This window comes from Humulus lupulus, chromosome 4 (assembly GCF_963169125.1).
Source record: "Humulus lupulus chromosome 4, drHumLupu1.1, whole genome shotgun sequence".
Taxonomy (NCBI): Eukaryota; Viridiplantae; Streptophyta; class Magnoliopsida; order Rosales; family Cannabaceae; genus Humulus; species Humulus lupulus.
The window spans coordinates 208,440,386-208,462,316 of NC_084796.1; the positions used below are offsets into that span (position 1 = coordinate 208,440,386).

A 21,931-nucleotide genomic window follows, 5' to 3' on the forward strand; every position below is an offset into this window, starting at 1 on the left:
GCAAATGGTGGTTTTAAGAGCAAGTTTTCAAACCTTAAGGCTCAGGATCAAATCTATTACCCGGTTTGGTAGAGTTCGAGGTCATGGGAGCTAGGATTTGATCCGAGAATCATTTATTATTACTCATTTTATTGACAGGATTTCATATTTGGTTATGATTAGGTGACCGCTAAGGGCCTAAGGTTAGGATCGTTCTCAAGGGTCGTTCTTAACTTATTTTACGCTTAAGCCTGAGGTAAGAAAATTGCACCCATTATGTGATATACATGATTATTGATGAAGCATGTTGAGTGCTCTATATATATGGATATCTGTTGCATCATGAATGCTTGGTTGCATTGTTTACTTGAGAAACACACTGACTTATCAGTCAGAAATGGAAATAGTGATGAGCGCTGGTCGTGAAGCTCTAACTATCAGTTAGGAACGACAATAGTGCTGAGTGCTGGTCGTGTGACATTGACTTATGAGTCAAGAGCGGCACTAGCGCAACGAGCGCTAGTCGATATGATTAGATCTAATCAACAGAGCATCATACACTCGTCCGACCCTATGATCGAAGAAAACTAAAGAACTTGGCTAGTTTATGGCTAGTTAATCAAAGCCAGGGATAAAAGGCCCAGGTGACTTGATGGTCACATGGTTTAGGGCACATGTCCTGTAACGACCCAAATTCGCTAATAGGGCTTAGGGCCTTGATAAGCATGCTTGGAGGGCAATAAATGATTTAATATGTTAATATGTGAACTATATGAATATGTGTTAGAGATGCAAGTTTAGTTGAATTAAATATGCATGTGGGCCCCGTTTGGATATTAGGGGTATGTTTGTGATTTTAGCTGTTGAGGGCGTAAAAGTGATAAGTATGATATGCATTTGATATATATCTGTGTAGCACGATCCGAGACAGTTCTAGAGAGCAGTTAGCCAGAAAGTCACAACGGGGTTGAGAATTCGACTCAAGGCGAGTCGAGGGGTATTTTGGGTATTAGATGTATTATGGGGTTATCGGGTTATAGAAATAAATATTCAGAGATATATTTGAGGTTAGAATGTCTAGGAGGGAATATTGGGGAAATTTACCATTTTTCCCTCGGGGACGTTTCCGGTACCCCGAGCCTTGAGGTAACCCTGTAGATTTAAGTTAAATAAAACAAAATAAAGGAACTGTTGGGCAACTTGGACAAACCGACCTTAGACTCTGCCATTCTCTCTCTTTATTCTCAAAGCTGCACTAAGGGGGAAATCTTGAGGAAGAGAGCTAGGAAATTCAGAGTTTCAAGTTGGGGCTTTGGAGAATTGTAGCTGGGAATCTAGAAGATTGGCTTAGAGGTATAAACTAGCAAAGGTAAGCTCCTAATATGTTGAATTGAGTCAATTTATCAGCTGGTTTTAAGGTTAAATATCAGAGTTTGCATGTTAGCTAAGTTTGAATTTGTTCTTGATTGCTTGGCTGAGTTTTGGGGCAAGACTTTGTTGGGTTTTGATGCTAATATTGTGTTAGAACCTTTGTGCTAGTTAGTCTGGATTGTTGGCTTGATTTGGGGGGAAATTGGATTGATTTTGGAGGTGGAAATGTTGAGCTTTTCTGGGTTCGAGGGGTAGGGCCGCGGCTCTGTTCTTGCTGAGCTGCACCCCTTTTGAAGTTGGTGCATCAGGATTTGAAGGCGCGCCGCGACGCCCTTTAACAAGGGCCGCGATGCGTGTGGGTACTTCTGAGGCAAGGCCTCGGGTTGAGCTGGGGGCCGCGGCATGGACCCCTAGGGTCGCGGCGCTTAGAGCACTTTTTGGTTTTTAAGAGGTTTTAGGCTCGGGAATTCAATGGTTAAGGCTCGGGATGGATTTTATCACCCGGATTGATGGAATTCAATGTCCCGGGAATTATAATTATGGTTTAAGACTAAAAATTGGATCAGAACTTTATGGATGAATACTGTTAATGCATTGTGACTAGGGTTTCGGCGAGGCTCAAGTTAGGGGTCTGTGCTCGAGATATCGGTGCTCGGAAAGATCGGGACGCAGGTAAGAAACCACTGTTTCCATAGAGCTTGTATGCAGGGCGGAGCCCAATATGCTTGTATTGCAGGGTGTAGCCCTTTGTTTGAATTTATCCATGTTCAGTATACGATTTATTACGCTATGAATGCAATTGTGTAAATGTTCGGCAAGAGCCGTGAACGGCGCAGGCCGGGGTCGGTAGGGGCCGGGAACGGCGCAGGCCGAGGTCGGCAGGGGCCGGGAACGGCAAGGGGCCAGGAACGGCGTTAAGCACGTTGAGTGCAAGGCCGAGTGCGGCAAGGGGCCGGGAGCAGCGTTGAGCATGTGGAGTGCGAGTTGCCAGGGCGAGACCCTAAAGGATACCTGGGATATCCTCACGGTGTGGACCGCGAACCCAGGGCCTGGTAAAGCGCCTGGGACGACATGGTCGTATGTGCTTAACCTAATGATGGCCTGTTTTTATGCTATGTGTTTGTTATGCTTATGTTTCTGCTTGTGAGGGTTTTATTGCTGGGCTTCGGCTCACGGGTGCTCTGTGGTGCAGGTAAGGGCAAGGGGAGGATCGACCAACCATGAGTACGGAGAGCGTGAAGCGACGTGTACATGTTTGGCCTGTCTGGCTGCCACAGCCAGTGGTTTGAGAGATGATTGTACTAAAACCTAGATTTTGTCGTCTAGTCGACTTGGTTTGTACTTATATGTTGTAAACATTTCTAAACAGTGTTTTGGGATCCCAAGTGTCAAACACTTTATGATTTTCAGTAAACGAAATTATTTTCAAGGTTTATAACTCTGATTATAGTTTAATTACACTTTTTGACCTAAAACCTCGATTAGTGAGTTGCATTCACATTTTAAACTCACTTAGTAACGGCTCTAAGGATGTAGGGCGTTACAACTTGGTATCAGAGCGAGCCAAGGTTTATGGTTCTGGAGATTGACCGAACATGTACGCTTGCTGTTAGTGACAAGCTCGACTCAAGGTTGGTTGGTATGATTGACTAATATGCTTGAATATGTGCTTGAATGGCCTGTTTGCCTGCTTATTTCATATAGAGCATGATGACTGAGTTAACATATGCATGATGCCAGGGCATGGCCGGTTGTGTGTTATATGCTATCTGTATGTTATGTGAATTACTATTTGTGGATGGCTGATGTGTTTAGGACGTGGTTTTGGATGTTGTTATCATGCCTGATGAGTGTCGTTGGTTACAGGCATATTTGTTGAGATGCCTCGTCACTCATCTAGACTCCGCGGCAGTAAGGTCGAGGATGACAATCAGGGTCAGGACCCTCCATGTGCCCCACAGAATTGGCAACAAATGTTCGCCGAAATGGAAGTGAGATTGCAACATACAGAAGAAGAGCTTCGAAAGTTGAGGCAACAGGCCTCACCTCAGGTCACTGGGCTGCCAGTTCAGCAGGTTGTGGCGCCAGTGCCGGTTCAATCTGCTATGGAGAATAAGTGGGAACCTTTGTATGGGAGGTTCAGGAAACAGCATCCTCCCACCTTCGAGGGTGGACCAGACCCACTGCGGGCAGAGCAGTGGATGAATATGGTTTCCTCTATCCTGGATTTCATGAGGGTTGAGGGGAATGAGAGAGTTGCCTGTGCCAGTTATATGTTTAGAGAAGATGCCCGCATCTGGTGGGACGTGGTAGTTCAGAGAAGGAACGTAACAGTTATGACTTGGAAAGAGTTCAGAAATTTATTCAATGAAAAGTATTACAGTGTGGCAGTTCGAGCTGCAAAGGTTGACGAGTTCATCAACCTGACACAGAACTGATTGACAGTGACAGAGTATGCTTTGAAAATTTGATCGATTGGCGAAGTTTGCGCCAATTTTAGTGCCAACTGATGCGGCAAGGAGAGACAGGTTTGTGCGGGGGTTGAATGTTATGATCGCCCACGATGTGAATATTACCTTGGATCCAGAGACTACCACTTATGCCCAGGTAGTGGACAAGTCCCTTACAGCTGAGAGGGCAGAAGATCAGATATGGAGGGAAAGCGCCGTTAGGCGCGATGCCAGGAGGACAGTGCCTCTTTTTGTTGGATCCAATTGGGGTGGTGGCTCTAGTGAGCAGAGGAGGAAGGCCCCAGATTCTTTTGTTCCTCCCAGTTCAGATAGGAAGGCACAGGGTGCTTCTACTGGTCGTCAGGGTGGATGTGACAACTGGAGGAGTTTCCCAATGTGTCCGCGATGCAGACGTCGACATCAAGGTGAGTGCAGGATCAGGGCCTGCTTTGTTTGTGGAAGTGCTAGTCATCTGAAGAGGGACTGCCCTCAAGTCAAGAAAGAGCTGAAGCAGAGTGACAGTCTTGCTCCTGCCAGGGTATTTACTTTGACTCAGACTGAGGCGGAGGCTAGCCCCTCAGTTGTGACAGGTCAGATCTCTAGTGCTGGTTCTTTGTATACTGCATTGTTTGATTTGGGGGCTACCCATTCATTTGTATCTGCTAGAGTGATAGAACAACTTTGTAGACCTAGTGGTGAGTATGCTAGGGGATTTCAGACTTTGTTGCCAAGAGGAGAACTGGTAGTCTCTAGGAAATGGATTAGAGCATTGCTAGTAGAGGTAGATGGTAGGGAACTGTCTGTTGATTTGATTGAGTTAGAGATGGACGACTTTGATATGATTCTAGGGATGGATTGGTTATCGAAGTATGGGGCAACGATTGACTGTAAGCGCAGAATGGTGACTTTTGAACCAGAAGGGGAGGTAACCTTTGTGTTTGTGGGGACAGTTAGTGGACCGCGAGTACCAATGATTTCAGCATTGAAGGCTAGAGACTTGATGCAGGAAGGTTGTATGGGATTTCTAGCGAGTGTTGTGGATACCTCTAGGGTGGTGTCGGTTGGACCGGGTGAGACTAGATTGGTGTGTGAGTTTCCGAACTTATGTCCAGCAGATCTGCCAGGATTGCAACCGCAGCGTGAGATTGAATTTGTTATAGAGTTGGCACCAGGAGTGGAGCCAGTGTCTAGGACACCTTATAGAATGGCTCTGGTAGAGTTAAAGGAGTTGAAGATTCAGTTGCAAGAGTTACTTGATTTAGGGTTCATCAGAATGAGTTTCTTGCCGTGGGGTGCTCCAGTGTTTTTTGTCAAGAAAAAGGATGGATCCCTTAGGATGTGTATTGATTACAGGGAGCTAAATAAGTTAACCATTCAGAAAAAGTATCCACTTCCTAGAATCGACGATTTATTTGATCAGTTACAGGGGAGAACAGTGTTTTCTAAGATAGACCTCCGATCAGGTTACCATTAGTTAAGGATTAAAGAGGAGGACATACCAAAGACCGTTTTCCGAACGAGGTATGGACATTATGAATTCCTGGTTATGTCCTTTGGATTAACTAATGCCCCATCAGACTTTATGGACATGATGAATAGGGTTTTCAAGGATTATTTGGATAAGTTTGTGATTGTGTTCATCGACGAAATTTTAGTGTATTCCCAGTCAGAGACAGAGCACAAGCATCATCTGCGGTTGGTTCTATAGCAATTAAGGGAGCATAAGTTATATGCTAAGTTCAGTAAGTGAGTTCTGGTTACCACAAGTTACATTTCTTGGCCATGTTGTCAGTAAGGAGGGTATTTTGGTTGACCCAAGTAAGATTGAGGCGGTCAGAGATTGGCCTAGACCGAGCAATGTTCTTGAAGTGAGAAGCTTTTTGGGTTTAGCAGGGTATTATCAGCGGTTTGTTGAGGGATTCTCCAAAATAGTTAGCCTTGACAGAATTGACAAAGAAAAAGACAAGGTATGTCTGGACGGACAGATGTAAGAATAGTTTCAGGGAGTTGAAGCGGCGACTGATCACAGCGCCAGTCCTGAGTTTGCCGACAGATAATGAAAAGTTTGTAGTTTATTGTGATGCATCCATGCAAGGTTTGGGGTGCGTGTTGATGCAAGCTGGTAAGGTGATAGCCTATGCATCGAGACAGTTAAAGGAGTATGAGCAGAGATATCCCACACATGATTTGGAGTTGGCAGCGGTGGTGTTCGCTCTTAAGATTTGGAGACATTATCTCTATGGTGAGAAGTGCGAGATATACACCGACCATAAGAGCCTGAAGTATTTCTTTACTCAGAAGGACCTAAATATGTGCTAGAGGCGGTGGCTGGAGTTGGTTAAGGATTATGACTGTGATATCCTATACCATCCTTGGAAGGCTAATGTAGTGGCTGATGCATTGAGTCAGAAAGGCCCAGGACGGTTGTTTATTTCGAGACAGATATCTGATAAGCTAGCCGAAGAGATGATTAGGGCAGGTATAGAGTTAGTGGTTGGACAGTTGGCCAACATCACTCTGCAGTCTACACTCCTTGAGAGGATCAGGGAGGCGCAGGGGAAAGATTCTAAGTTGAGAGGTCGCAGAGAGAATGTCTTAGTCGGAGCGACTAAGGACTTTTCTATGTCAGAGATGGGGTTACTAAAGTACAAGGATCGGATCTGCGTTCCGATGGATTCTGATATCCGGCGGGAGATCTTAGATGAATCGCATACCACTCCTTATTCTTTTCACCCGGGTACAACATAGATGTACCAGGATTTGAGAGTTTTGTATTAGTGGTTGGGCATGAAGAGGGATGTGGTGGATTATGTGGCCAAGTGCTTAACTTGTCAACAGGTCAAAGCTGACCATCAGAGGCCAGCGGGGTTGCTGCAGCCTCTGGGGATTCCATAATGAAAGTGGGAAGACATCACCATGGACTTCGTGGTTGGTTTGCCGAGGACCGTGGGACAGCATGACTCGGTGTGGGTGATTGTGGATAGGTATACCAAGTCCGCCCACTTTTTGCCTGTTAGGACGACTTATACTGTGGAGTAGTATGCTGAGTTATATGTGAAGGAGATTGTTCGACTTCATGGGGCTCCGAGGTCGATAGTATCCGACAAAGACCCCACCTTTACTTCCAAGTTTTGGGAGTGTTTGCAGAAGGCTATGGGCACGCAGTTACAGTTTAGTACTGTTTATCATCCTTAGATAGATGGACAGTCTTAGAGGAGGATTCAGATATTGGAGGACATGTTGCGAGCCTATGTGCTAGATTTTGGGGGATCACTGAGTAAGTGTCTTCCTTTGATCGAATTCTCTTACAACAACAGTTATCAGGCGACCATCGGAGTGGCTCCGTATGAGATGCTTTATGGAAGGAAGTGTAGATCACCTATCCATTGGGATGAGACATCTGAGAGGAGATATTTGGGTCCAGAAATGGTTCAGAGGACCAATGAGGCGATTGAGAAGATTAGAGCGCGAATGCTCGCCTCCCAGAGTCAACAGAAAAGTTATTCAGACCTGAAACGCAGGAGTGTGGAATTTCAGGTTGGTGAAAATGTGTTTCTTAGGGTTTCACCTTTGAGGGGAGTGAAATGGTTTGGTGTTAGGGGCAAGCTAAGCCCTAGGTTTGTTGGCCCCTTCGAGATTCTGGAACGGGTTGGAGTGGTAGCTTACAGACTAGCGATGCCTCCAGCTTTATCAGGGGTTCATGATGTTTTTCATGTGTCCATGCTCCGAAAGTATGTGTCAGATTCGATGCACGTTCTAAGTTATGAGAATTTGGAGCATGATCAGGACTTTTCTTATGAGGAGAAGCCAGATCAGCTTCTTGACCGGAAGGAAAAAGTCTTGCGGAGCAAGACCATCGCCTTGGTAAAGGTGTTGTGGAGGAACAACAAGGTTGAGGAGGCAACGTGGGAACTTGAATTAGAGATGAGGGAGTGGTATCCCAAATTTTTCAGCTAATTTCGAGGACGAAATTTCCGTAAGGAGGGGATAATTGTAACGACCCAAATTCGCTAATAGGGCCTAGGGCCTTCATTAGCGTGCCTGGAGGGCAATAAATGATTTAATATGTTAATATGTGAACTATGCGAATATGTGTTAGAGATGCATGTTTAGTTGAATTAAATATGCATGTGGGTCCCGTTTGGATATTAGCGGTATGTTTGTGATTTTAGCCGTTGAGGGCGTAAAAGTTATAAGTATGATATGCATGTGATATATATTTGTGTAACACGATCCGAGACAGTTCTAGAGAGCAGTTAGCCAGAAAGTCACAACGGGGTTGAGAATTCGACTCAGGGCGAGTCGAGGGGTATTTTGGGTATTAGATGTATTATGGGGTTATCGAGTTATAGAAATAAATATTCAGAGATATATTTGAGGTTAGAATGTCTAGGAGGGAATATTGGGGAAATTTACCATTTTTCCCTCGGGGACGTTTCCGGTACCCCGAGCCTTGAGGTAACCCTGTAGATTTAAGTTAAATAAAACAAAATAAAGGAACTGTTGGGAAACTTGGACAAATCGACCTTAGACTTTGCCATTCTCTCTCTTTATTCTCAAAACTGCACTAAGGGGGAAATCTTGAGGAAGAGAGCTAGGAAATTCAGAGTTTCAAGTTGGGACTTTGGAGAATTGTAGCTGGGAATCTAGAAGATTGGCTCAGAGGTATAATCTAGCAAAGGTAAGCTCCTAATATGTTGAATTGAGTCAATTTATCAGCTGATTTTAAGGTTAAATATCAGAGTTTTCATGTTAGTTAAGTTTGAATTTGTTCTTGATTGCTTGGCTGAGTTTTGGGGCCAGACTTTGTTGGGTTTTGATGCTAATATTGTGTTAGAACCTTTGTGCTGGTTAGTCTGGATTGTTGGCTTGATTTTGGGGGAAATTGGATTGATTTTAGAGGTGGAAATGTTGAGTTTTTCTGGGTTTGAGGGGTAGGGTCGCGGCTCTGTTCTTGCTGAGCCGCACCCCTTTTGAAGTTGGTGCATCAGGATTTGAAGGCGCGCCGTGGGGCCCTTTAACAAGGGCTGCGGCGCGTGTGGGTACTTCTAAGGCAGGGCCTCGGGTTGAGCTGGGGGTCACGGCGCTTAGAGTACTTTTTGGTTTTTAAGAGGTTTTAGGCTCGGGAATTCAATGGTTAAGGCTCGGGATGGATTTTATCACCCGGATTGATGGAATTCAATGTCTCGGAGATTATAATTATGGTTTAAGACTAAATATTGGATCAGAACTTTATGGATGAATACTGTTAATGCATTGTGACTAGGGTTTCGACGAGGCTCAAGTTAGGGGTCTGTGCTCGGGATATCGGTGCTTGGAAAGCTTGGGACGCAGGTAAGAAAACCACTGTTTCCATAGAGTCTGTATGCAGGGCGGAGCCCAATATGTTTGTATTGCAGGGCGTAGCCCTTTGTTTGAATTTATCCATGTTCAGTATACGATTTATTATGCTACGAATGCAATTGTGTAAATGTTCGGCAAGAGCCGGGAACGACGCAGGCCGAGGTCAGCAGGGGTCGGGAACGGCAAGGGGCCAGGAATGGCGTTAAGCACGTTGAGTGCAAGGCCGAGTGCGGCAAGGGGCCGGGAGAAGCGTTGGGCACATGGAGTGCGAGTTGCCAGGGTGGGACCCTAAAGGATACCTGGGATATCCTCACAGTGTGGACCGCGAACCCAGGGCCTGGTAAAGCGCCTGGGACGACATGGTCGTATGTGCTTAACCTATTGATGGCCTGTTTTTATGCTATGTGTTTGTTATGCTTATGTTTCTGCTTGTGAGGGTTTTATTGCTGGGCTTCGGCTCACGGGTGCTCTGTGGTGCAGGTAAGGGCAAGGGGAGGATCGACCAACCATGAGTACGGAGAGCATGAAGCGACGCGTACATGTTTGGCCTGTCTGGCTGCCACAACCAGTGGTTTGAGAGATGATTGTACTAAAACCTAGATTTTGTCGTCTAGTCGACTTGGTTTGTACTTATATGTTGTAAACATTTCTAAACAATGTTTTGGTATCCCAAGTGTCAAACACTTTATGATTTTCAGTAAACGAAATTATTTTCAAGGTTTATAACTCTGTTTATAGTTTAATTACACTTTTTGACCTAAAACCTCGATTAGCGAGTTGCATGCACATTTTAAACTCACTTAGTAATGACTCTAAGGATGTAGGGCGTTACATGTCCCCAAGATGCCTTTACAGTCATCTATTCAGGGCGCAGGACCCCAGGATGACTTAACAGTCATCTATTTAGGGCACAGGACCCTAGGATGACTCCACCGTCATCTATTCAGGGCACAAGACCCCAGGATAACTCCACGATCTTCTGATTAGGGCTGCGGGCCCCAGAATGATTCCATGATCATTTATTAATACTTGTATACATGCAGTAATAAGTTTTCTTGCTGAGCCTTGGCTTATGGGTGTTATGTGGTGCAGGTAAAGGAAAAGAAAAGCTTACCCGGCCTTGAGTGGAGAGCTTAGGTGGCGAAGTGTACATATGCAGCCGCTTGACCATCATGACCAAGGTGTTTCTCTGGGTATTGCCGCTAGGTACCTCTCCAGGGAACTGCTCGATAAGGTGCTTACTGGGACCAAGTAATGTTCTTGTTCTTCCTTGGCTTCAACTTTGCTCGAAGTCTAAGGGCGTTATTCACCTCCACTGCTGGCTTGACCTATATGGGCTGGTCATTTCTTTGAGGTTGTTGGTCGTTCCCAGCAATGGTCACCTGTCTTGCGACCTGTGGGTCTGTAGATAACCTCTTCCTATTCATTTGCTTTACTCTTTCCATATCCGAATAACAGAAAGCAACAATTATAGCCTCCTCAACTATTAAAGCCTTGCCCGTTGCTCTCCCACTGGTCGGGATAACAACTGGGAGAGTATAAATAGAGTCAGGATGGACAACATAGGTCCACTCCTTTGGAAGAAATTTCCTTATTCCTTGGTGCAATTCCTTAACTTTACGGCGATACTCCTGATTGGTGATAAATTGCAAACGGTATTGATGAGATTGCTCCCCAGGTTGAAATGAAGGTTCAGGAGTATCTCGGTTGAGATCAATATCTGGTCAAATCTGATCCACATTATCGACCAGCGTGTGGAGTAAATCAGGGTCTATTGAATAATCACTTCCCCAGTGATTGCGTGCATACATTTGGTAAAAATAAAAGGGGAAGTGGTTACCCGACCATCATATGTGTGCCTAAAAGAAGTGTGCTTCTCGAATAAACATAATTTTTATTCAACCAGATCTAAAACATGGATCCAAAAGGCAGTTAAAAGATTTTTCTCAAACCTTTTTACTTGATTTTATGGATTTTTCCCAAGAGTTTAAAGATCGACTTTTTATTTGATTCTATGGATTTTCCTAGCATCAAATGTAAAGATAAGCATACTCGAAGCATACAATGCACTTTCATACTTTCCAAACACTACTTTTCCCAAGAAAATCGATAGTTTTTCAAGAAATACTATATGTTCTTATGATTTACTCAAGAACACCAAAGACCCAATTGAAAATTTTCAAAATCATCATAGATTTGGCAAATATAAAAGTGAAAATTACAAGTGAGTGTACTTGAACAATGATTTTGGAGGAGAAATAACTGAAGAAAAACTCATGAATTCCAGGAATTAAGAGAGAGAGCTTCGGGATTTAGAGGATTTTTGGAGGAAATAATTTTTTTTTTTGAGAAGATGAAAGAAGTTAGGGAAGGATGAAAGGAATGGATATTTATAGCCTTGCCTGCATGGGGGCAGTTGATGTCATCAAGAAAAAAATCTTCATGCTTTTTTAAGATGATGTGACGTCAGTTGCATAGGAAGTTGAATCATCATCATCATTTTTTATTAAAGAAAATCACCATTACCCTAATTGAAGTGACTACAACATGCTTTGGAAACCCCAAAAACCATCATTTGCCTTTACCAAAATGCATCACCATTACCTAGAAAAAGTGGTACTTCATTTTTAAACATGTCAGAATTTGAAAAGGTACTAACCTAGTTGAATCATGCAAGTTGTTCTAGTACTCATAGCACTAAGATAAACTTGGGGGCAAATATTTAAACCAAAGTGTGACATCGTGATGTGGCATAGGAAAGGGACACGTGGAAACAAAAAGTATTAAGTTTGCCAGAACTGGTCGATCTACATGAGTTGGTCGATTATACTCGTTCAACATGAAGGGAACTATCCTCCTTGGAACCAAAAAAGAGAATGAAACTTATTACACAAAGGTTTCTGGACGAGCAGATGAGGCTTGGTCGATACTTGCTCGAAAGATTGAGTTACTCGAAGGACGATCTAATCAACGAGAATGACCTAGATTTTAGGGGATATTTATGTAACTGATATTTGAATGTATTCTTTTATTATGTATTCAGTTGTAACTAGCCCACATTATGCTTGTATGGCATATTTCATGCTTGTAAGGCCCATGGCCCACCATGAGACTATTAGGATTTATGCCGTAAAAGCATGTAAATATATTTTATAGGTTTAAATAAAAGTACAATTTTATTATATTTGAATGTTATAATTATTATTTGAATAATTTATACCAATATCGAGAAAATTCCATATTCATTTATTATGATATGATCTTGTATTAGAACGAGAGAATTAAGATTATATACAATGAATAAAATAGTCAGTAACATATTAAAATAAGAAATCTTTAATGAATTGTTACTAGTGCGTTTTACTAAGCATACGGGATGCAAGTAGTCTAGATCCGGATTACTTATGTGGATAGACATCTTGTTAAATGCACTGTATATAATAGAGATTATATATGACAGGACCGATATGAATTAACTATCTTTATAAACTTACCGTTTGTAATAAAGATTTATTTCATAATAGATGATCATTTGTAGATCAGTCTAAATCCTGAGTAGTCATGAACTCCTGTTTGTGCTTATTGGACCTTTTGATTCACTCATTAAGGTTTCTTAGTGACTTTTGTTTTGGAGATTCAATATCATGAATGGCTGGGAGCATGATTTACAATAATGGAATACATACTTTCCTAACCGATCGAATATTGGTTCCCTTGAGGGTTAATTCTAGAACTTAATAGTTATTGAGCTCAAATTTATAATTTGATTATAAATTAATTATTTGCTGGTGAATTAATTGTACTTAAGGAACAAGAGGTAATTAGAAGGGTAAAACGATAATTTTGACAAGCTCTAATTAACGAACCAATAGTTGGAGGACAAAACTATATTTATTGATTATATCGATGGACTACAAAGAAATTTTGTAAATATGATTCTGTAAATACTTAGAGTGCAATTCCATATTTATAGTAGAGTAATCATGGAATTAATTAATAAAATTTTTAGATTAAAGAGTTTGATTAATAATCTGGTTTATTGGAGCTTCGTATTATAGGTCCATGGTCCCTAAGTAACATATGTCTTACACTTTCAATGCTAAGGATGTCATAAGGAAGATTTGTAGAGAGAATGACTTTATTGCAAATGAATAAATTTTTCAGAGGAAGGAAATAATAATGGGCAATTAAATAATTGTGAATTAACTAATTATTTAACTATATAGTTTTTATTTTGAAATTTTTTATGTTAAAATAAATATTAATCATGTTTGGATTAATATAGAGAGAGAATAATAATTATCTTATTTATAGTAAGATATTTATTCATTTATTTAAGACTGTTATTTAAGATAAAGTTAATGTTATATTAACTGATATTTATTTTGGGACAAATATATTATCTTAAATATTAATTAAACAAACAAATGAGAAAATTAGGGTAATCCCTAATGTGGCTCACGAAACACACTCACTGCAATGAGTGTGTGGCGCTGTAACGCCCTACTACCTTAGAGCCGTTACTAAGTGAGTTTAAAACGAAAATTGTGCAACTAACTGACTCTACGAGGTTTCTAAAACCAAAAGTGTGATTTGATCAGAAGTTAAGGCTGTAATCTTTGAAAATGTTTAGTTTCATTGAAAACATTAAGTATCAAACATCCGGGATCCCAAAAAAATAAGGTTTACAAAATATTTACAACTCAAAATAGATTTACACCTGGTTAACTATCAAAAGAATAGGTTAATACATCCATATACAAAATGCCCCCAACCAAAGCAGTCGGGCAGGCCGAACATGTACGCGCCGCCCCCACGCTCTCCATACTCATGGCCGGTTGACTGACTCTTTGCTTTTACCTGCCACACAGAGCACCCGTGAGCCGAAGCCCAGCAAGAAAACTCATACAGTATATAACATATGCATAGAATATAGCTAACATATAATCCACTGATAAATAGGAAAACCATCAGATTGAACAAGCACGGCCATGCCGCCCCAGAGGCCTTACCAAACCTGGGGTCTCGGTCCTTACCGTAAGGATAACTCATGTATCCATTGGGTCCCACCCTGGCTATAAGCACTCCATGTGCTAAGTGTTACTTCCGGCCCCAAGGCCATTCTCGGCCTTCACCGCTCTCGGCCTTAGCCGTTCATTTCATTATAATCACACATATAGTACATTTTGAAATAATCATTCAAACATATAATAATTCATTTAAGGTTATACATTCGCACACAATACAATCTAGGGCCATGCCCTGCAATAACACTGTGGGCCACTGCCCTGTTCTCGGGTGTTACGGTTTTCTTACCTTTCAATTCGATAGCTTTGATCACCTAACTCCTCGAGCACGATCCTACTCGAGCCCTAGCGCTCACCTAAAAAAAATCCATAAGTCAAAGTCATTGCCAAACCTCAAGTCCAAAACCTAGCCTCGGGACCAATCTCGAACCCCCGGGAAGTCCTAGATCCACAAAATAAGGTGGTGGAATCGAGCCCCGAACCCTAGGTCAAAATCCCTCAACAAAAGCCCAAAAACCCCTTTATGTGAACAGTGTAGCACTACAGCGCTCTTAAGAGGGCGCTATAGCGCTACAAGCAGAACCACACCTCCCCAGAAACAGGGCCTAGTGCTACAGCGCCCATAGACTAGCGCTGTAGCGCTAGTTGCAGACAGGCCACACCCAAAAATCGTTTCTGCGATTTCCTTCAACCATTTCAACCCCAAACTTGTCCAAATCTTTCCCAAACCCAAAAACAAACTTATCAACACCTCACACTCATCCCAAGCATCCCAAGAACCCATAACCCAAGCTCAAGCAACCCAAAACTCAAGATCTACCATAATGAACCTTAAACCCAGAAATTCAGTCAATCATCAAAGTTAAGGACTTAGAAATCATACCGTGGATGGAAATTCAACCTTGAGTTGAACCCTAGACCTCCTTAGCTTGCTCCTTCTCAACCTTGGCCTAATTTCCCCAAAAATCCCCATCTATTTAGCTCAAATACACAGCTCAAACCAGTCAAACCCTAAAACTGAAACTTCTAAAAACTTACCTCAAATTTTTGATGAGTTCTTGCTAATCCCTTGCCAATCTTCAAGTCTAGCTTAGGATCCTTGATGCTCAGCTTACCCTAGCGCACCACTGAGCTTAGCTCCAAGAAAAATGAAGGGAAATGGTGGGAGAACCACAAACCGATCCTTTGAAACAAAACCCCTCTATTTTTCTCTCTTTTCCTTTTTCTTCCTTCTTTCTTTCTTTTTTCAGCCTTATAACTCTACTCCACCAATCCCACTTAATATAAAGCTTCATTTAACTTATCTCTAAAAACCTAAAGACCAAAATGCCCTTCCTATTAATTCTAAACCTTTTTGTCCATGTAGGGCCATTTTAGTCATTTTACCCAATTCCCACTAATTCCTCGAGTGTCTCTAATAATTCCCCGCTTACTACCCAATACCTGATTAATCACTAAATATATCCCTCATCATCAAGATTAACCTCAATATATTTTCCAAATTCCCATTTAAAATCCCCAGGCTTAACCCAAGCCAGGTATAAATTCTCGCTTTGACTTTTCTGCTAACCCGCTCATTCTAGGATCGTCTCGAGTCACAGATCACAGATATCAACACAGTCATGCCCAAAATGGCCAAATTACAATTATGCTCTTTCTAAGACAATCAGGTCTACATGCATACTAATACACATAGTCATGCATCTCAAATAGTCCAATAGTCATATAACATGCATTAAATCATAATCATGCATTTAACTCATTAAAGTCACACACAAAATCCCATTATGCCCTCCAGGCACACTAATCAAGGCCCTTAAGCCTTATTAGCGAATTTGGGTCGTTACAGGCGCCACCCAGGGATAGAAAATATCCATGGGATTTGAATTTTGAATTTCAAACTTATTTGTTTATTTAATTATTCTTTTAAAATATGATTTAAATTAAATAATTAAATAAGCAGTAATTGATCAATTTTATCTTAAAAATTAACGATTAATTAAATTAAGTAATTATCTTTATAAAACTGAAAGAAGTGATACTTTTAGAAAATAAGTGTTTCAGAAGTTGTTTTGATTGTCACTCTCTCTCCAGAAAACGATAGAATTTCCTAAACCTGAAATTCTAATCATAACATCCTCTCTCTTCTTAAACCCCTCTAGATCTCATATGGTGAGTACATCTAGAGAGTTCTAATTCAACCTTTGAATCCTACGTGCCCACGCAAGTCCTTGTGTGTTTGAGGATTGATTTGGAAGATCAATGTGTGAGTTTTCATAATTAGGATAGGAAGATCGTTGAGTTATACAAAAAGATTCAAGGACACTTGATAGGCTTCAAGAAGTAATCTTTTATCTATTTGTATGTGATTTAATATATCTATATGGTCCTAGATAGTATTAATAAATTTTTAAAAGATCGCATTCTGCTGTGTATTCTGATTTTCATATTTAATACCAACAATTGGTATCAAAACAGTCTACATATATATGGGAATTTGAATTTCTAGAACTTGTGTAAGCCATAAAGGGCATAGGATTTTTGTAATTTTTATTTTTAAATTTAAATCTAAAAAATGATGGTCACAAGAAAAGAAAAAGAAGGAGAAAAGGGACCTGAGCCCCTTGGCCACCAGCCCGAGATGCACGTACCAGCCCAAGCCCTCGACCCAGCCGCACGCATCAGGTGAGCCCGAGCTCGCCACACCCACCCAGACCTTCAGCTCGTACACCCTCACATGCGCGCCAAGCCTTTGACGCACCTACACCTGCTGCGGCCCTCCTCTCGCCTACTCACGTGTGCCCTTGGTCTTGAGCCATGCCACCTGCGCCTGTAGCCTAGCTGAGCCCCATGTAGCTGTCGGCCCTAGTGATTAATTGGTGCCCAAGTTAGATCTATTTTTGTGTTAATTATCTTTTAATTAATTGATTTATTAATTTGTTTGAATTTGAAAATTTTATTATCTTATTTTATCTTTGTTAAAAAAACAAAATATCTTTTAGTTGGTTAAAATCTTATCTTTAAGTTTAAATAATTATTTGAATTTGATTATTTAATTATTTAAATTCAACTAAATTAAAAAGATGAAAAAATGGTTATTCAATTAAAATTTATTTTTAATTAAATATATTAGTTAGAAAGTTAGTTTCTAATTAGTTAGTTGGGCCTAACAATTATCGAAGAATTATAACAGAATGACCTATATGAGAAGAGAAGCATTATTTCAGTCTTGCAAACAACTAAAAACCATTTTTAATTTTATTTCTATTTTTTCAAAGGGTTATAAATTTAGAAATACCCAAGACACATCTCTCCTCCCAGCTCCCTTGTATCTCGCTAAGTGTGGGAAAGCTTGCATGCCATCATGAGTAACATACCTAGCTACCTTCACCAATTCCAGCTTGATATCGAATGATTGCTGGGCCCTTTCTAGTTCCCCTCATATGACAAGGCAAGGCACCTTTCGTAGGTCACCATCCAGGCAAGATAATGGGTGTCGGATGGACCATGGAGCGTAAGGCACATCGTCTCACATGGCAAGGCTTATGGGCCTATGGCGAGGCATGCCTTTGGATAGGGATGTGTTGGCAAGCGGTATGTGGCCCTTTGCGTGAGGCGTAGGGCGTGGCCGAGGCAATCTCCACGAGACCCAGGCGTGAGGCGTGGGGAGTGGCCGAGGTAGTCTCTGCGTGACCCAGGCACGAGGCGCTAGGTGTGGCCGACACAGTCTCCAGCGCTGGGCATGGCCGACGCAGTCTCCGGCGTTGGGTGTGGCCGAAGTGGTCTCCGCGAGACCCAGGCGCGGGGCACTAGGCATGGCCGAGGTGGTGACTTGACTTCACTGAACCGGCACTACTATGGCTGAGGTAGTCTTCGTGAGACCCAGGCTCGAGGCGTTGGGCGTGTCCGAGGTGGTCTCCGCGAGACCCAGGCGCGAGGCACTGGGCGTGACCGAGGTGGTCGCCGCAAGACCCAGGCGTGAGGTGCTGGGTGTGGTTGAGGTGGTCTCTGCAAGACCCAGGCGTGAGGCACTGGGCGTGGCCGAGGCAGTCTCCATGAGACCCAGGCGTGAGGCTCTGGGCATGGCCGAGGCAGCCTCTGCGAGACTCAGGTGCGAGGCACTGGGCGTGGCTTAGGTGGTCTCCACGAGACCCTGGTGCGAGGCACTTAATGCCTTGTTTGATAGTCTTGCAATGCGAGTGGGCCTTATGGGGCTTTAGACTTGATTGCTTTAGACCTTTTACCGGTGTGGAATTCTTGCCTCCCATTGGCATGGAATGACTGTGTGGCCTAGGGCCTTGCAAATGTGTGGCCTCTTGGTGGCACATAATAACCTTCTGCCTCTATTGCATACTTGATGCCTTCGGTCTCCCTTAGCTGTTTACTCCAATAAGGGACTGGACCTTTTTTCCTTGGTGGATTTTTGGCATCCACAAACATGATCATGCATTAGTCACTTATATGTTATTCATGAAACCCCACACAATTTTGATTATACATGCATCTTTTAGAAACATGATTATCTAGGATTGTCCTAAGTGTTTATATGAATTGTTTTGGAGAAATCAATTGCATGTAAACTTCTAAGTCTTAAATTAGTTAAAACTTGGAAAATCACACCATAATAAAGACAATAGTTTTATAGGTCTTTAAGAAAACCAACTTTATTTAAAAAATGTTTTAGTAAAGTGAAATGAATGTAATGGGTAATTATTTAGATAACATTAATTGTAGAAACATGCTCTTTTATAATTAAATGTATTTTTTAATTAATTACATCCAAGGGGTTATCAATAAATTCGTAATTAATTTAGAATTAATTGATTAATTTAATAAATTAATTTTTATTTTCTAAAATAGTAAGTAGGAGAAGGTGAACATCTCAATGTGATCTATGGTCTTGATGGGTGTCATTCGCCGTATAAAATTTAAATATATTTATTCCTTAATACTCACTAAATTATTAGTATAGTGGTAGTAAGGGTCGAACCTACGATGACTATTATTCAATTATTATTCAAAATAAGAACTAAAATGAAATTAGAAAGGGGTTTTAGTTTTAACAGCTGAAAACATAAATATAGATAAATATCAATGATTGAATAACTAAGGATATAACGATATTAAAGAAATAGTCAAGAATTATTCTCCACCTTTGACAATAAATCTATCAACAATGACGAATAATATTCCCTATTTCCCAATTAAACTATTAACCTCGCAGATAACACTTAAGCAGTCAATTATCTCAATTTCCCTAATATAATTAATTAAAGCTAAACACTCTTAATTAATCCTTTTTACCCAGCAATAAACCTATTAAGCAAGTGATCCATTTAACCTAGTAAAAGCATTACACTTTGTGGAAACATGTTAATCTAGGCAACAAATTCATTAAGCATGCAATTCATTTAACCTAGGTTCTATTTTTCATCACAATAAAAATACCCGTCCAAATACTCTAATTGCAATTTATCACTCTACTTAGAATCCTAAACTATTAGGTGAATAAAAATCCTAAGATGATAGTAGAACAATGAAAAACCCTAATTAGTTGGCCACCTAACAAGATCTCACAAGATTCATAACATTCAATTAGAAAAATAGAAGCAATTTAATACAAGGGAATAAAATGAATAAAATTCATCAATGCATTCAAGATCTCATGTCTAGGGTTTTGAAATAACCCTCAACTATAAAGAAAACTACTCCATAATTATATTCATATTCATAAACATAAATATTTAATGAAAGTAAAAGAGTTTTGAGAAGAAAGAAAAACTAGATTGAAGAATATAGATGATGATATCTTTTCTTATCTCAATCAAAAGTTTTATAATTGACAGACAACTTTCAACATAACTATGCTTATGACAAACTCAAAAGTTAGAAACAAAAAAATTACACTAGAAACAACTAAACAACATAAACACAAATAACAACTAAATAAATGACTATTAAAAATAAAACAAGAATTTTTCCCTTCCCACATACTTAATTTTAGCATTGTCCTTAAGGCAACTACTAAATAAAAAAATAAATGCAGAATAAAAAGACAAGGGTAAGAAAAACTCCCGCAAGTTTGCTTTGTTTAATATCGTTAGCTCGATTGAATGCTGTGGTTATACTTGTTATGTTGGGTCATTTAACAAAACTTTCTTCCTCTTGTACTTATCAATAGAATTTAACATATCAAACTGTATAACTTCACCATCAAATTCTATTGTAATTACCCATACTTTGACATCCAACGTTGTACTTGTAATAAGTCGGAATGGCCTCCTAAATTGAACGTGCACCAAAACATCTTCAACTACCCTTAGGGAATAAACATTAGTGTGATCAGCCAATCGAATAATAACACAAGTTTCTTTTAATAACCCTGGCTTTAAAGAAGCAAAAATAGAATAAGATATAACATTAATAGATGCTCCTAAATCTATCATACAATGATCAAACTTGGTTTTACCGATAGTATATGGATTTATAAACATCCTAAGGTCTTGACACTTGGGTAGCAATTTCCTTTGGAGAATAACAGAAACATTCTCCCCTACACTTATCTTTTTATCACCCTTCAGTTTCCTTTTATTTGTGGACAACTCCTTCGGAAGCTTAGCATATGGTGGTACTTGCTTAATGGTTTTAAGGAGTGAAATATTTATTTTAAGGACCGCCTTATTTTCCTTCTCATTCTTAATTTTTGTCAATCTTCTCGGAAAATGAGTAATATGGACATACGAGCTGACAGTGGGTTTGTGTAGCATGTTCTGTGATGATGGACCAACTGACGTGAAAGTTTCGATCTCTAGTGGAGAAGATGCTTCTGGAATTGAATTGTTGACTTCTCGAGTTGGAATTAGATCAAATGTTATGTCTGAATGAGGTGGCGTGTCAAGTTATGCACCACTTTGAAGAGTTAGGGTACCATCATTATCTATTGGATTACTCTCTAATTTTGTTGGTGATTCTCCAATATTCTCAACCTCAAGATTATTCAATGATGTAGCAATTTGTCCCATGGTACTCTCCAAATTCTTGAGGGATGCTTCTGTACTCTGAAGAATAACTTGGCTCTACATAGTTGAAGCCACCAAAGTTTTTAGCATAACTGAAATTGATGGTTCCTGATCTTGTGACATTCCTGTAGGAGGTTGTTGAGGATGAGGCACATAAGCCTGCTCTGACATCTGTTGAAGTAGGAGATTGCTGGCATTCATTGCATTGATGAGATCTCCAATTGATGGATCTGAATATTGTGGCGTGAACGCATTATATTCTGATTGAGAGTAGTAATTTGGCTCAACATATTGATTTCCACCATAGAAAGTATTAGAATACTCATCCCATTGTGAATTGTAATTGCTAAAATAGGAGTCATATCTATTCATTTGAGGATCATAACAATGTTGATAGTACATTGCCATGTCTCAAACAAAGTTCAATGCAAGCCCTAAAAACATCAACCACAACTAATAGACCAAGTTAGTAAAAAGAAAAAAATGAATAACAAATTAAATAAAATAGTCCCCGAAAACAACGCCAAAAATTTGATGAGTGTCGTTCGCCATATCAAATTTAAATATATATTCCTTAATATTCACTAAATTATTAGTAAAGTGGTAGTAAGGGTCAAACCCAGGAGGACTATTATTCAAAATAAGAACTAAACTGAAATTAGAAAGGGGTTTTAGTTTTAACAGCTGAAAACATAAAATGAAATAAATATAAAAGATTATATAACTAAGGATATAACGATAT

General features: G+C 40.5%; 1 protein-coding gene across 1 annotated transcript; it reads right to left on the reverse strand.

Annotated features, from left to right (window-relative positions):
- Positions 1 to 20,301: 20,301 nt before the first annotated feature.
- LOC133832842 (uncharacterized) lies at positions 20,302 to 21,597 on the reverse strand. Its single transcript, XM_062263127.1, has 3 exons — positions 21,343 to 21,597; positions 21,099 to 21,246; positions 20,302 to 21,014 (listed from the first exon to the last, which is right to left on the reverse strand). The coding sequence occupies exons 1-3, from the start codon at positions 21,595 to 21,597 to the stop codon at positions 20,302 to 20,304; spliced, it is 1,116 nt and encodes a 371-aa protein (XP_062119111.1).
- Between the last annotated feature and the right edge of the window lie 334 nt (positions 21,598 to 21,931).